This window comes from Nanorana parkeri, unplaced genomic scaffold (genome assembly GCF_000935625.1).
Source record: "Nanorana parkeri isolate BGI_ZX_2015 unplaced genomic scaffold, ASM93562v1 scaffold549, whole genome shotgun sequence".
NCBI lineage: Eukaryota > Metazoa > Chordata > Amphibia > Anura > Dicroglossidae > Nanorana > Nanorana parkeri.
The window spans coordinates 429,536-444,994 of NW_017306817.1; the positions used below are offsets into that span (position 1 = coordinate 429,536).

Below are 15,459 nucleotides of genomic sequence, written 5' to 3' on the forward strand. Positions count from 1 at the left end.
GAAGCAAGCTCACGTGTTACCAAGCAGCCTGGCTTCCTAACCAATCAGGAAGCTGGGGCGGCACATAATGACCCGCCTCCCAGCTTCCTGATTGGTCAGGAAGTCAGGCTGCCTAGGAACAAGTGAAGCTAGCTTCCTAGCCAATCAGGAAGCCAGGAGGCAGGTCATGACGTGCTGCCCGGGTTCCTGATTGGCTAGAAAGCCGGCTTCATGTGTTGCCAAGCAGCCTGGCTTCCTGACCAATCAGGAAGCCGGACTGCACCTCATGACTCGCTGCCCAGCTTCCTGATTGGTCAGGAAGACAGGCAGCCTCTGAAGCTGGTGTTCTTTCGCTAGAACGCCGGCTACACAGGCAATTAGGAAACTGGGCAATATGTCATGATCTGCCACCCAGCTTCCTGATAATTAGGGCACAAGGCACTAGTACTCGGTATTGGTGAGTACCGAAAAAAAATATCGGTACTCGTACTCGATACCGAAAAAGCCGTATCGGTGCATCCCTGTTTTTTACAGGTATATACAGTAATCCTGTAACCAAGACCAATCACTGCTGCTCTCTCCTTGTGCAGGGTGACTGGTCTTGTATCTGTCCCCTTTTAGGTCCCTCCCACAGCCCAGCTTAAGGCTATGTGCAGCACAGTGATAATGTCACTGCTACTTTTACAAGGCAATATCTTGGCTCTCAAAGTAATTTGGTGCACACAAAGTGGATTTATATCCCTTATGACTATTGAGGAATATATTTAAATGAAAGTTTGTGTGCCCAGAGTTCAGCTTCACGAAAGGCTTTGTAAGACATAAGTTAATCTACTTGATGAAGAGATCTAATTTGTCTTGAAAATGTATAATTTCACATAAAAGACCTTTATCTACGGTTTAAAATGATAAGTTGTCCTATTAGCTAAGTCTAAATGAAATAAGCTGCCTTGCCAATGACATTTTCACAGCAAGTTTTTCTAGGAATTGAATGATTTCTCAGCATTTAGGAGGCTTACAGATGAAAAATACAAATTAATCACATATGAAATGTTAACTCTGGAAGGTCTAGGCGATGTTTCAGATGTTATACTTTGTATTCTTGTCTTCAACAGACTCAGCAAGGCTACAGAAGAGGGAGCTCCTGGGCCAGGAGATGAAGAAGGAGCCTCACCATCTGACACAGCTGTCCAATGAAAGGTCAGAGGATGGCCTGGGACACTCACACAGAAACCTGGCCCTGGATTCTTACCATCACCATATGGCTCTGCAGCCGGTAAAAAAAATCATCAATTCTATGTGACATCACAATCTTGTTGTAGCTTTATCAGTGCAGTTGTACAGCTCCCAATTGTTCCTGTTATGGACACAAATCCATCTGTTCCTATAACCTCCTCACTGTCCCATTTTAGGTTTCATGTATAAATAAATGTGATATATAATGGGAATGTATTGTCATTTCAATGATTCTGAAGATATACGTACAAGTAAATAAGATCAGCTTGATGCAAACATTCTTATCAATAGAGGTGTTAAAGTTTTAAACAAATAGATTATGTGTCTATGTTTTAGCTATACTATATATGTAAAGAAAGCAGCCATATTAGTTTAATTTAGACACAGGCTTGGCTTTTGCTCCTTCACCCGCGAGGCCGGGGCCACGAGGGAGCTCCATCCATACGTGCATTGCTTACAGCTCCTTTGCATGCCATGTAGAGGTGCCTGGACCAGAGTGACGTCACATTCATGACACCTCTACTGGACACGCAAGGGAGCTGTACAAGCAAAGCACATATGGATGGAGCTCAGTCACAGCAGCCCACACTGGACCCCAGGCTGAGGATTCACTCCAGTTCTCGTAAGGTAGGGAGGCTGGGTGGATCTCAAAAAAAAGAAAAAAAAAAAGAAAACTTTTTTTGGGGTGTGTATGTGTGTGTACGATTGTCTGTGAGTGTGTGAATTTGTGTGTGTTGTGTTTTTGAGGGCCTGTTCACACTAGTACAGTGCATTAATCGAACAGTTCTGTGCGATTACCGCACTGTACCATGCAATCGCACCTACTGCGCATTCTGGTGTGGGAGGTGATTCAAATGAATGGCACTCCAACCACACCTCCCACCCACAGTTCAATTGCCCATACCGGAACGCACACTACTGCGACTTGGGTCACAACTTAATGACCAAATTCAAATGTGGGTCCTGAGGTTACACAGGTGGAGAACCACTGCTTTAAGGGATAAGTGCACTTTCAAAGTGCTCCAGGGGTCTCCAGACTAGTTGCAGGCTATCATCACTATGGGTTTATAGTTAAATGACCATTCATGTGCAGTATATTGGCTCAATTAAGAGGATGGTAGAGCCTGTCACACCACTGTAGGATGCAACCTGTGGACATGGCCATCTGTTTATCTGAGGTCTGTAGTGGACGTTACTTATAAGATTATACATATAAGGAGCCATTATATTTAAGGTATTGTTTTCCTTTAACTGTAGGTTATTCTGTTTACTTTCTTAAATGCTTTGGTGTAACATTGTGGAACTTCACTAGCAATTGGCTTTGGCTGGGTTTTCGTCAGCAATACTGTAAAGCTTATGAGAACATACTACCTTAATAGACGATAGCAATTAAATTCTGACTTTTATGGTGATAACAGAGGTACATAAATCACAGCCTGTTAACCTTTAGCAGGTGTTTACTTTCTGACTGTGGGCTGTTGGATGGGCATGTCAACCATTAGTCCCTGTGGCAATGAAATGCCTTAGCACCTGAAAGTTCAGGCATTCTGTCAAGATGGGATTTATGAAAGTCTTCCACCTTGGCCTGAGCGTGTTAAAAATATTTATCTTCCATCAGTAGAAGTAGTGATGTATGGGAGAGGGAGGGATAAGAATAGGTAGTAAACCTTTCATAAATTGCAGTAAAAAAATGTGTGATGGAAATCAGTTAGAAGGAAAAGCAGAACTGGTAACAAATTTTGAGAGACAAGTCCTAAGGGAGGAGGTGGGCTGTTCCATACTGGCCTTGCACTTCAAAGATTTGATTATGGCATAAGTGATTGAAATCCTCATCCCTATAACTGACATCACAGTGTACCATAGGATTCTGCATGTTTTGCAGTGGGAAGAGATTACCTTGCTCTAACAAGGATATTTAATGTAAAACTTGGGTGACAGAAGATACACATTTACAACTGAAACGTCTGCATGATGCCAACAGGACAGACAGTTCACTTATTTATACAAATTACTGTATGTGCATGTGGGCTTTGATATTGTGTTGACGTCCATGTAGTCCTCCAGTTAGACCTATTTAAACTTCAAATTTTGCCTAAAAAACCATAGAACATATTTCACCCTGTTTGCTGATAAACAAACATGGAGTGTTTTCTTTAGGGATGTTCAGATACCAAGTACCGTACTCGGTACAAGTACAAGTAAAAGTACAGATACTTTTCCAGCTCCAGGACTAGACTAGAGAAAAATTCAAAAGTTAGGCAGCTGTCATTTGTAAGGAGCACACGGAGCTCCTGGGATTTGTGCATCCCTGTTTTAAGGTATGATTTTTAAAAATAAATATATATTAGGGATGCACCGATACAATTTTTTTTCAAGTACAAGTACTGATACTTGTCCAAGTACTCACAGATACAAGTACTGATCCATTTTCGTTTATTGTCATGTGACAGTTTTTCTAAAACAATACCGACAAATGATTTCAGGACAGTGGTGGAGCGCCAGAGCCCAGTTGCAGCTACAACCGCTGCAACCCTAGTAGTTCTCATGAAAATGGCAAGCATCGGCACTGGTATCTGAATATCCCTAGTTTTCTTTATAGTAAGATGTATTATTCCACAAAGATATCCTAAATCTGAGATCAACAAACAACATGTTTTAACAGAGAAGGAGTCACGTACCGATCTGAAGATAAAAGAGTTGGCATCTGTTAACATACATTATAAGTGTCTGCCAGCAAATACAGAGACCTCTTTATTAAACCTATGTTCAGTATATTCAACTTTCTGAGGAAGGCATATACATACTGTTGGGCATATAGATGGTCTTGCACATGTACATATGTTTCCTTGATTATGAAAAGCCCATAAGCCTACATTCTTTAAAGGTACACTCCAATCAAAACTGAAAATAAGCTTTGAAATGCATCACGCATGTGTAGTCTACCTGCAGAATAGTTCAGGTTTCTATCCAGCCTTTACTACACCATTCTGCCTGCAATCTCTTTTGTAGTCTGGTAATCCTGAAAATCACTTGTTGGCCATGCTGGAAAATCCTCATTGCTTCCTTTCACACACAGTCTGATGTAAAAATTCCACTACTAAGACATTTCTCACAGTCATTTTATACTCACTAGTAGAATCAACTTCCACCAGCCTTAAATCTTTGTCATTTTAATTTGTAATTTCATAATAATGAGCAGATTCTGTGTACCACAGATGTACAGGTGAAAATCGAATAATTAGAATATCGTGCAAAGTTCATTTATTTCACTAATGCAACTTAAAAGGTGAAACTAATATATGAGATAGACTCATTACATGCAAAGCAAGATAATTCAAGCCGTGATTTGTCATAATTGTGATGATTATGGCTTACAGCTCATGAAAACCCAAAGAACCCCAAATCCACAACCTCAAAAAAGTAGATTATTACATGCAATCAATAAAACAAGGATTGTACATAGAACAATATCGGACCTCTGAAAAGTACAAGCATGCATATGTACTCAGTACTTGGTTTGGGCCCCTTTTGCAGCAATTACTGCCATTACTTTTGCACGATATTCTAATTATTCGAGTTTCACCTGTATATTGCTGCTAATCTGTTTCTTTTTACTCATGTACTGCATCAGATTTACCTTATAGTGACAACATGTAAGAATTCCTGTTCTCCCATTAGGCAACATTGTGCATCAGCAGGGACTTTTAACTTGGTTAGAAAGACCTTGTAGGGTGGTAGCCAGGAGTGTGAGGGCGTATGTGAGTGTCAAACACAGCAGCAAGCAGCATACAGGCTGTCTATCTGTTCAAGTTGGCTGGAGTATGCCAATCCAGGTGAACTATGTGAGCTGATAAGTGTTTTAGTTGTGAATCTTATGTGTTCCAGCAACGTTAGGTTGTGTGGATTCATCCATAGTGGTGCCAGATCTTTCCCAAACCATGGTAACTCTCAAGACTGTAATTAATTTGCTACATTGTAACATACTTACATTGCCGAAAGCTGTGTACTAAGGAACCTCATGTGTGTGTTACACAGCCATTACTATGATCTTTGTCAAGTAGAACCCTACAACAGTGAAGATGCACATGGTGAAAACTAACACTGATATAACTGATGTTATATGTACTAAGTTTGGTAGTACTGCAGATTGAATTTGCAGTTCACAGATTGCCTGGCTACCTGGGAACTTGATCATTACATTATTTACATATATAGAAATGTATTATTATACATTTTTTTACCTATTTTTTTTTATAATTATAGAATAGACCCCTATGTAACTATGTAACTATGATACCAGGAACATCGCTTCCAGCTGAAGGGCCATGTTATCCCTGGGCTGGGCAAACCACCACCTCACTGTCATCAGCACTGTGTGGCCAACTATATGGCAGACATTGCCATCCTTGGCATAATGCCTGCCCAAATAAAGATGAAGATACAGCTATACATTTCTTTAAAGACCCTTTTGGGGAAAACATAAGTACATTTGGGGATAAATATCATTTACACACAGTGGGAGACAAAACAGATTTAAATCAGATCATAACTTTCCCCGAAGTTGTTAAAAAGGTCAAGGGTGGTCTAGAGGGAGGGACCTGCATCATGTAGGTATAGTAGAGCATTGCCATATTGTTAGTACAAACCCTTGGGTGTTGCATATGGCATCCACACTCAATGTATAAAATTTGGCCCAAGCCCAAATTTATGCAGCACAGTCCAAAGGTAGTAGAAATCCTCTGTGTGTAATGAGCAATGACCCTAGTAACACCATTGGTATGCGAGATTGTTAGCTTAAGAAAGAGCCACCTGAGGTTGATGTCTGTGCCCTTGCAGGCGTGAACCCGGTTTGGTTCATGTGGATTTGTTGTTCAGGGATTCTTGGCAGGAACTTTTACTGTTACCTTAGCAGCTACATTTAGTAAGGAAATTGGATGATATACGGCACATACAGTTGGTGCACAGGGGCCTCCTGATTTAAACACATGATAAGTTATCTGGGAAGTATATATAACTTTTATGCTTCCCAGATCATTTTTTTACTGTGTTTAGATGTTCCTGTATTTAGCCAGGCTTAGATGTGTTTACATGCGTTTAGCCACATAAAACCAGGCTAAACGGTCCCAGGAGGCAGAAATTCTTGTTTGTGTAACTGCAGCTAGACTAAATGCACCTAGATGCTGCTAAGTGTCAAGGTGTGCATTTAGCCATAACAAAGCTAGAAACGAGCTCCAAACATGTGGAAGCAGGTTTTTCTTTTTCCTTGTGCATGGGGCCTTACCTGGCTTGGGCACCAGCACCATAATCACCTCTGCAATTGACTTAGGAAGTGAACCATGGGAAGTAAAAAGTTAAAGATATAAACCTTGGGGACAATAATTATTTGTATTGAGAATACAATTAATTGGGTAGGCCATCTACACCAGGGTTTTCCCCTCCTGCAAGTCAGCAATAGCCCTCTGAATCTCTTCCAGAGAGAGATGTGTGCCTATGCTGAGCAGTAAGTGAGGAGACAGGTACCCTGTCTAGGTACATGGATGAGACTTCAATGGAGTAAAGTTGCTATTAGTACTCTGCAAACGTGTAGTTAATGTGTTCAGGTTGAGATAGGAAGGTATCATTCACATCCCTGAGCTGCGCAAAAGGTGAGAGATATTTGAATGAGGACACTACCCCTCCACCCCCCAGCCCCATATTTATAATAGGTTTCATAATAGTGAAATCCTACCCAATCTTTTTTACATCCCAAGATTACCTACCAAGTGTGTTTCTTAGAGGATACAAATCTAGGGGAATAGTTTCTAAGATAATTGAAGACCAGTGCCCGTCTGATCTTTGAGTTGTTCTAGGAGATTATGGACAAACCAGTCAATAAAAAGATTGAAAATCAAATTGTATATAGGAAATGGAAGGCATACTTGAGGTGAGAGAGCTCCAAAGGTTACTCCCTTGCCCCACTGCCCCACAACATGAACTTGGGAACTCATTTGCATTGCACATTGTACCATCCATGCTATATATAGTAAATCAATAAGCCACGGTTTTGGAAATCAAAAATGTTCAAAAAGATAACATAAACCCAGTAAACAATGCCAATTAGCAACTACACCGCCCCTCCCCCCTCTGCATTTCCTGAATAACTTGGAAATGTTTCAGTCCCAGATTACATCCCAGCTGAAAAGAAATGGAGGCAATGAACAAAAAAAAATCCTTAAAAAATGTACCATTATGCCAGAGTTGCTGCCAGGCAGATATATATTTGATGAATTATCAGCTAGGCTCAGGGCACATCCATAGAACGTTACAAACTTGAGGTAAGAACCATGTTAATTTGCAGATACTAAGTCATCTTGGCTGAAATCACTAATGAATCCTTAGGAGCAAAGGTTAATGGGTATTCCATTACGGTTCCACTGCAGTACAAGCATTGAGTCCATTTGTAAGCTGAGCCATAAGAAACCCCATATTGGCCCATTAGGTCAGTAATCTTCGCAGCCTTACAAAGTTTTGCCACGACCACCGCATGGATCATAAGGGAGAGTGCCAATGTAAAGTTCCGGTATCATAGGCCAAGTGGCAAAAAGCTTTGGAGCCTCAAGCGTGATAGTAGAGAGATGTGCCTACATAATTAAATGAAGAGCAGGTGTACAGTAGCTCTCCATTGTATTTCCCCCATCAGGCTGAAAAGAGATCAGGATAAGGTGTTAGTGTCCTTAAGCACCTATTGTGGGTAGGCTGCGAATCCCTAAAGTGGAGTGGCGCAAAGAAAATTAGAAGTTTACCTTCATGATTGAAACATCTCTAGTCACACAGTTGCCTTCTTAGATGTTGAAAAGAATCTGGTGGATTGACCATCTTGGACTCACAGTTTTGCCAGAAAAGGCATGCTATACTTGATCCCTTTGCCCAGGAGTGAAGCTTTGACCGCATTGAGAAATCTCAGAAGTTTTTGAGCCTCAAGAAGTAATCAGGAAAGATCAGAAGGTTCCATTTTGCAAGCGTATCTCACCCCCATTTTTGCTGCCCGAAGCTCCTCATTGGTGGAGCCCCTGTGGTGGGCAGTTTGGACAGATTCCACAGTGAAATATGGAGGGGTTTTGGGCCTTCAGAAAAAGTTGCTGCCGTAGGCTTTCCACAAACAGGGTGGGGCTTGTACCTTTTACTCCCTTTTGCAGTGCAGAATCCTTGTCTTGGAACTCCAGTATTCTAACTTTAGTTTGTAAGGAGCAAATAGACACAGTATGCTCTGTAGTTAGAGCTTCCAAGTGGCCAAGTCTCTGCTTAAGTCTCTCTCTCTGATTTTACCCTGGCGGATTAGTCCAATATGCAGATGGACCGACTTAATCTTTGTGGATAGAGCTGTCTGGTACAAGGCAATCACTGCCATCTCATTTGCAAGGCCTGAAGAGTAATTTCCCCTGCATCCCTGGGCTCCATCTAAATGGCCATATTGTGAACTGGCCTGAACACTTTTGCCACCTGTGCTCCTACTTTGTCCTGACAGGAGGAAGTAATTGTGTATATGACAGGTTCTCTCTATATGGGGAGAGTAGCAAGTAGCGGTCCTGTGAAAACAGTTAGTCGTTGAGCCCCATAATGATGTGGCCCCTATACATATCTAAAATGCTGACATTTTTGTAGTGTGACTGTCTTTGAACTTTATCACTGGGGTATCAATTATACTTTTACTTATAAAGCTGCTTCTTTTGACATACATATTTTCTGCCTTTATTTGAGTACACATTTGTTAATAATGTGTAGCTGTGTATCTTTTATTACCTTCTTATTTGCTGTTTTGGAAAAGCCTACTTTTATTGCTGAGGTTATAAAACACGAATTATTTTCCCTTCAGCATGGGCATGTTTTGATCTGTCGTTTGGTCCCTTGGCTCCGAGTTCTGTTTTCCTGCCCCTCCTACAGCTGAAGAGAAATTGCTGAGCCCTAGCTCCAAAGTGAAGACAAATATATTCCCACCCTGCAGGGAGCGTCCCACAGAGTTTCTGACAGCGGCCGAGTCTTCTGTCCCCACCCAGGGCAAGATGAACACACTGTAGTTTAACTCTATATCAGCCACAACTGTGAGAGAGATGGGTCACCTCTTTTGCTACTGCCCCCACACCCTCACTTGTATGTTCCCTTTCTAGACAGAATGTTATGCAGTAATGTGCAATGCCAGTCATTCTTTAAACCTTCCTCCACATGTATGTTGCTGGGATCAGAAAGCAGCAAATAAAACAAGTGCCTAGAGTTATGGAAGAGAACATACACTGGAATGTAAATTTCTTCAGGCCTTGCATTTTTATTGATTACCAATGTATTTAACAGGTCCTATCCTGCTCCTAATGGTTTCATCTACTTCTGCTAAACAGGGATGTAAATTAGCATTTTAATCTAAATAGAAATTATATGTAGCTGATTGCCAAGGTATGATATGCTCTTCCTTAATTAAGAAATGTAAAGCAGTTACTCAAAACATCAGCGAGTACATGTACTGATACTTTTGAGTTCCAAGACTACACTAGAGAAAAATAAAAAAAAATTAGGAGGCAGCTGTCATTTGTAAGGAGCACACGGAGCTCCTGGGATGTGTACATCTCTGTTTTAATGTACGATTTTGTTTTTATAAATATAAATAAAGGGATGTACAGATACCAGTTTTGCGAGTACGAGTACTGGTACTTGCCGAGTACTTACAAGTACAAGTACTGATAAATTTTTGTTTATTGTCATGTGACAGTTTTTCTAAAACAATACAGACTAATGATTTCAGGACAGTGGTGGAGTGCCAGAGCCAGGTCCCAGCTGCAACCCTGGTATTTCTCATGAAAATGCCAAGTATCTGCACTGGTACTCGAAAAGTATCTGTGCATCCCTAAGGTTTAGTTTGGCTGGAGGATCCCCCTTAAAGATGCACCTGTGAATTCACTCAAAACCATCTCCAACTGACCTCAACACAATCACTTATTTTTTTTAAAGATATCCCATAGCAAGTCAGGAGTATTCAACATGGCGCCCCCTTACATTGTTGGTCAGTGACAATAAAAAAAATACCACCCACTCAAAATATTGGGGGTCAGAGACAATACAATCTACCCTCATCCAAAGCACCGGTGGTCAGTGGAAATGGGATTTCCTCCCCCAAAAATAATTGGTGGTCAGTGGCAATAAGTTTTGCCCCTTCAAAGCATTGGTGTTCAGTGGCAACAGTACTACCACCCCCCAAAGCATTGGCAGTAAGTGTCAATAAGATCCACCCCCAATCATTGGTGATCAACAGGAGCATCAGTGGTGGTCAGTGGCAGTAAAAAAAAAAACACAAGCACAGAATCTCTGCGTACACTAACCTGAGAGAGATCCTGTGCTGCTGCCTATGCGGTGATGCTACTGCTGGAACTATGCATATACTGTTGGGCAGGTAATCACTCCTTCTGACAATGCCGACACAGTTCCTGTGCAGGGTCCTAGAACAAACATTCCAGCAAGTAGTTCCACAATATGTCTGCAAAACTCCATGATATAGTTTAAATTCTGAGACAGTCCAGTAGGCTGCCTCTGTTGACCTCTTCTAAAAATGCTAGATGCCTGGATTATATACTTACTTTCTTAAAATGTGTCTATAGCCAAAACCTTTTTTTTGATGGGTAAAACCCTTGCCGGTTTTGATGTTTTTGCCTTTTTGGGGTAATTCCTCTCGCTTCTTGTCCTTGAAACACAATAGACAGTTAGAAGAATTATCTTCAAAGAATGGGAAAATACCTCAATGTTCTCATTGGAAGTTTTCCACTTTATGTCTGTTATAGTGACAACTGTAATATTTCTTATTCTTCATCACTTTTTCCCCAGTGAAAAAAAGAAAGGGTGAATATGACCTTTGGGGACACAGGTGGCATTCAAAAACCTTACAGCTGCTCTAACACTTCTCTAATCTAAACAAAATTAAATGTAAAGCAAAAAATGTTTGCCTGGTGCTGAGCTCTAATTCAAAAACTTAAACCATTGACCTAGAACAAGTAGGCAGATATAAACTTTAGGCTATTCTCCAACTTTGACGATCTGTATACTTGTTCCAGGTCAGTGAAAGATTTAGGAAGTCAGCAACGGCAGCTGCATTATTTCTTCATATGCTATACTAACCTTTGTACCTTTCCTCTCATATATGTGCAGCTATTAGCCACTAAATATCACATTTTTTCCCAGTTTTTTGCTCTCTAAAAGAATACATTTTAGAAATTGTATGCCATAGATAATTCAACATTTAAAGGATTAAGAGGCTGATGCTTTCCTATGCATATTCATGAGTCAACTGCATACTTGGGATAGGATATCTATGATTCCCAGCTCTTCAAGAATGGTAAACCATATTAACGTCATATCTTTCCATACATTATTGTGCATGGGATGTGAGTGTCTGGGCAAATTTGATAAAACATGTAGCAGATTCTCCATGATTAGCACATTTCAGAGCTAACTAATTTTGATATATATCTTTTACAATCTGTTGAAATGAAAATACTCTGTAAAGCTGCTTGCTCTTAGCATGATGTCAGTTTTCATTAATGAACAAATGGGTTACGTAGTGCACTGTTTTATTGTTTATATATGTATTTAGGGTTAGAATTCAAAATATAGTTCACCTTTCAAAGAGGAATGTTGCCTAAGTAGTCTCCATTGTTTATGGAATCAGGCCCATCTCAGGTGATCTTTTTCTATAACCACATTACCAAGGTTATATAAGGCCAGGAGCCAACAAAATGAGAATACCTATTGCTCATCAGATTTGCTGATATATTTTGTGTTCTTGTATAATTTCCATATTTATTCCTCTTTCTTTTCCTCTCCAGAGTTCTGTGCAACGATATCTTGGGACTGAAGCTACCCAATGAGCCCATACTGACTCCCAACACCGTCTGCTTGACGCTTCCAGGCTTAAGTAAACGCCAGATGGGGCTCTGTGTGCGGAACCCTGATGTGACCGCTTCAGCACTTCAGGGCATCCAGATTGCCATCCATGAATGTCAGCATCAATTGAAAGGCCAGCGCTGGAACTGCTCCACATTGGAGACCGGTGGGAAGGTTCCACATGACAGCGCCATCCTAAAGAGAGGTACAGTCAGGGTAACCAATCTAGACTGTCTACACACATACGTTTTCAAAACATTTCTTAATTACAATGGGCAACATGTTCCCTTAGCAGTAAGGAATGTGATCTTACAACTCCTGAGATCCTGGGTTAAATACCAACCAGGTATTTTATCTTCATGATGTTTGTATGTTCCCCTTGCATTGGTGTGGGAGTGCACTGGTTCACCTTTCACACAGACTTGGAAAAAAGGGAACTAGAGATGGTGATTGCAAATGCAACTAACATTTTAAAATGAAAGTGGAACTATGGGCAAATTAAAAAATGACATATATGATGCAGTGTCTCACTAGCATTAACACAGCTGGGTTTGTTTTTCTGAGCACACCCTGTACCATAGTTTAATTACCTGTTGATCCTGTTGATCCTGCCAGTAGATCCATTATTTGTTCCACTGCCTGTAGTTGGGTGATAATGCTATTTGTTGGACAGTGAATATGCACAGCAGTGCTGTCACCCTGTGAATAAGTTTTCAGGTGGTGGGTGTCCTCTCCGCACACCTTACAGCAGTCCTGGCCAAATAAGAACGGTGGTGCTCGCAATGACTATCACGGATGGCACCGTGCAAAATACGAAGTAAAAGAAACAGGTCACCAGCACTCGTTTAGAATAAATATGTCCTTTTTTAATGGACAATTGTGTCACTACAATCAACAGAGCCGACGTTTCGGGGCTGCACAGGGTCCCTTCTTCAAGGCAGTAAAATTGTGACCGTCACAATTTTACTGCCTTGAAGAAGGGACACTGTGCGGCCCCGAAACGTCGGCTCTGTTGATTGTAGTGACACAATTGTCCATTAAAAAAGGACATATTTATTCTAAACGAGTGCTGGTGACCTGTTTCTTTTACCCTGTGGATAAGGTTATCTTAGACAGACTTGTAGTTTTGAAATGGACTTTATGTAAAAACAAATTAAAGACCTGATTTGTATTAGATGTGCCCAATAAAAAAGGCAATTAGAGGGCAAAGACTAGTATTGCATATAGGCTCCCTGCAGCTTATGTTTTCTTACTACTAACTTAAAGTGTATGTCAAGGTAAAAAAAAAAAAAATGCAGCACATCTCTGCAATACATGCACATATCCCCATGTTTTATTCCTTTGAAGACCCTGAAAATTCCCCAAAAAATCCTGTTGCAGGCTGACAACTCACAGGTTTGCTGTGCACTACCACCCTCATTTTCAGATCTTTCACACCAGCTAACACTTTTTCAGCAATTACAGCCGTCTCTGTGGGTGTAAGCAGATGCTACTCCCACTGTCACACGTTGACACCTAAGAGGCCAATTGCTAAGTACCAGTGCAGTCAAGTGGGAGGAAGATATGTGACCTCATGCTTGCCATACATGGAAGTACTGGAAATTTCCCTTTGTTACTGGTTGTGGAAAGAGTTGGGGGAGCGAAGAAAAGGTCAATCCATGAAGGGGGGCAGAGCATTGTAGGCAAAGCAAAGTTCACTTAAACAACAAATGTCTAGTCTGCAAACCAAATAGTGTATTTCTACTGAAATCCATTCTAGTACTTGTAGTGCCCCTGTTTATGTATATTTTATTGAACACCAATTAAAATGTTGCCACATGTTGGTCACTGTTGCACAAATTCTTCCAGACCTGCACATTGGATATAATATTTGATCTATTAGAAATAAGCAAATTTGAAAGAGTTTTCCCTCCATTTATTTCATTTGAACAGATTATACATATTTATTTATGTATGGTTTCTTAAAGCGACACTAAACACAGGAGTTAAATTTTAAAAATGCATTCAAGAACCTTAACTGTTAACAAAATGTAGATCACTCAGCTGTAGATCCTCAAATCATCTCTGAATTGGTGCTGACACTGTCTTTCCTTCTGGAGGGTGGCTACTTTTGTTCCCCATGGTCCCCGTGTGTGTTGTAAAGTAGCCACCGCTCCAAGCTCGCTCCCGTGATGGACTGCAATCTCACGTTCAGTTTACTCATTTGTATTGAGATTGTAGTCCATCACCGGAGCGAGCTTGGAGCAGTGACTACTTTACAACACACACAGGGACCATGGGGAACAAAAGTAGCCACCCTCCATAAAGAAGGACAGTGTCAGTGTGTCAGGAGGAATTCAGAGATGATTGGAGGATCTACAGCCGAGTGATACACAAATAAGATACATTTCTATTAATAGTTTGGGTACTTCAATGCATTTTTAAGATATAACTCCTGAGTTTAGTGTCACTTTAACAGAAGCCTGAAAAGGTACATTGAAATAACATTGCTATGAGAACTTACTCATAAAGTTTCCAAATCGTCATACATCTTTATACACAGATTTTACTATCAGATACACCCCATCCTCTCTTTGGCATCTTTTATATCTCTATATCCTTTTTAAACATATTGTAGCTGTTTGAATTCTTTATCCACCTATGACTTTCATTAAGTCAGGTTTTTATTATATCCACTATATCATATGTTGTTCAGGAAACCATAGAAACCTATGGGATATTAGCAGTCATTAATCTGCTGCTAAAAGCTGAATGTAGATAGATTGTCATGGGCTATTGTACCCATTGTACTTTGTGCTGTGTTAATATATAAGCTTTAAAGTAAAACACAAAACTAATCAGGAAGCACAGTGGCTCTAAACGTGTGAACACATTTCCTCACATTAGAGGTAACTTTATCCTTTTAACTCTGGAGTAGTGCCACACTTTTCCATCATCATAAGCAGCCTGAAAGCATATTGAACCAACGCCAATGAGGACAGAGCTAGGAAGGCAAAGTGTATAAAACAATATTGGAGCTTACTATTCCAGCTGTTTCTCCTGGGAAATTCCCCAGTACAAGTAGTAACTTCATCAACTTTGGAGTTCTGGCTCCCTTGGATGGCAGTCTTGGGAGAATGTGCTGCTTTTAGTGAAACGGGCAGAATTAATCCCTTTAACCCTTTCAACAATATTAATACACAAAATGATATTACTATATTGGGGAACACTAGAAATAAACAGTATCCAGGGTGTTTCCCTGCCAGTTCTCCTCCTACCCCTGCTTTGTATGCCCAATGCAATCTTTCTCAATGGTTAGAGACCTCATGACTTACAGGGGGGGGGGGGGGGGTGGACCCGGCGGTGAGG

At 40.7% G+C, this 15,459-nt stretch overlaps 1 protein-coding gene across 1 annotated transcript in view; it reads left to right on the forward strand.

The window, feature by feature from the left end:
- WNT10B (Wnt family member 10B) overlaps window positions 1–15,459 on the forward strand; it is a 45,862-nt gene that overhangs the window by 19,037 nt on the left and 11,366 nt on the right. The window contains exons 2-3 of the mRNA XM_018561880.1: window positions 1,092–1,252; window positions 12,054–12,316. Coding sequence (XP_018417382.1) covers window positions 1,170–1,252; window positions 12,054–12,316 — 346 coding nt within the window. The 5' untranslated portion in view covers window positions 1,092–1,169. The remainder of the gene's footprint in view (window positions 1–1,091; window positions 1,253–12,053; window positions 12,317–15,459) is intronic.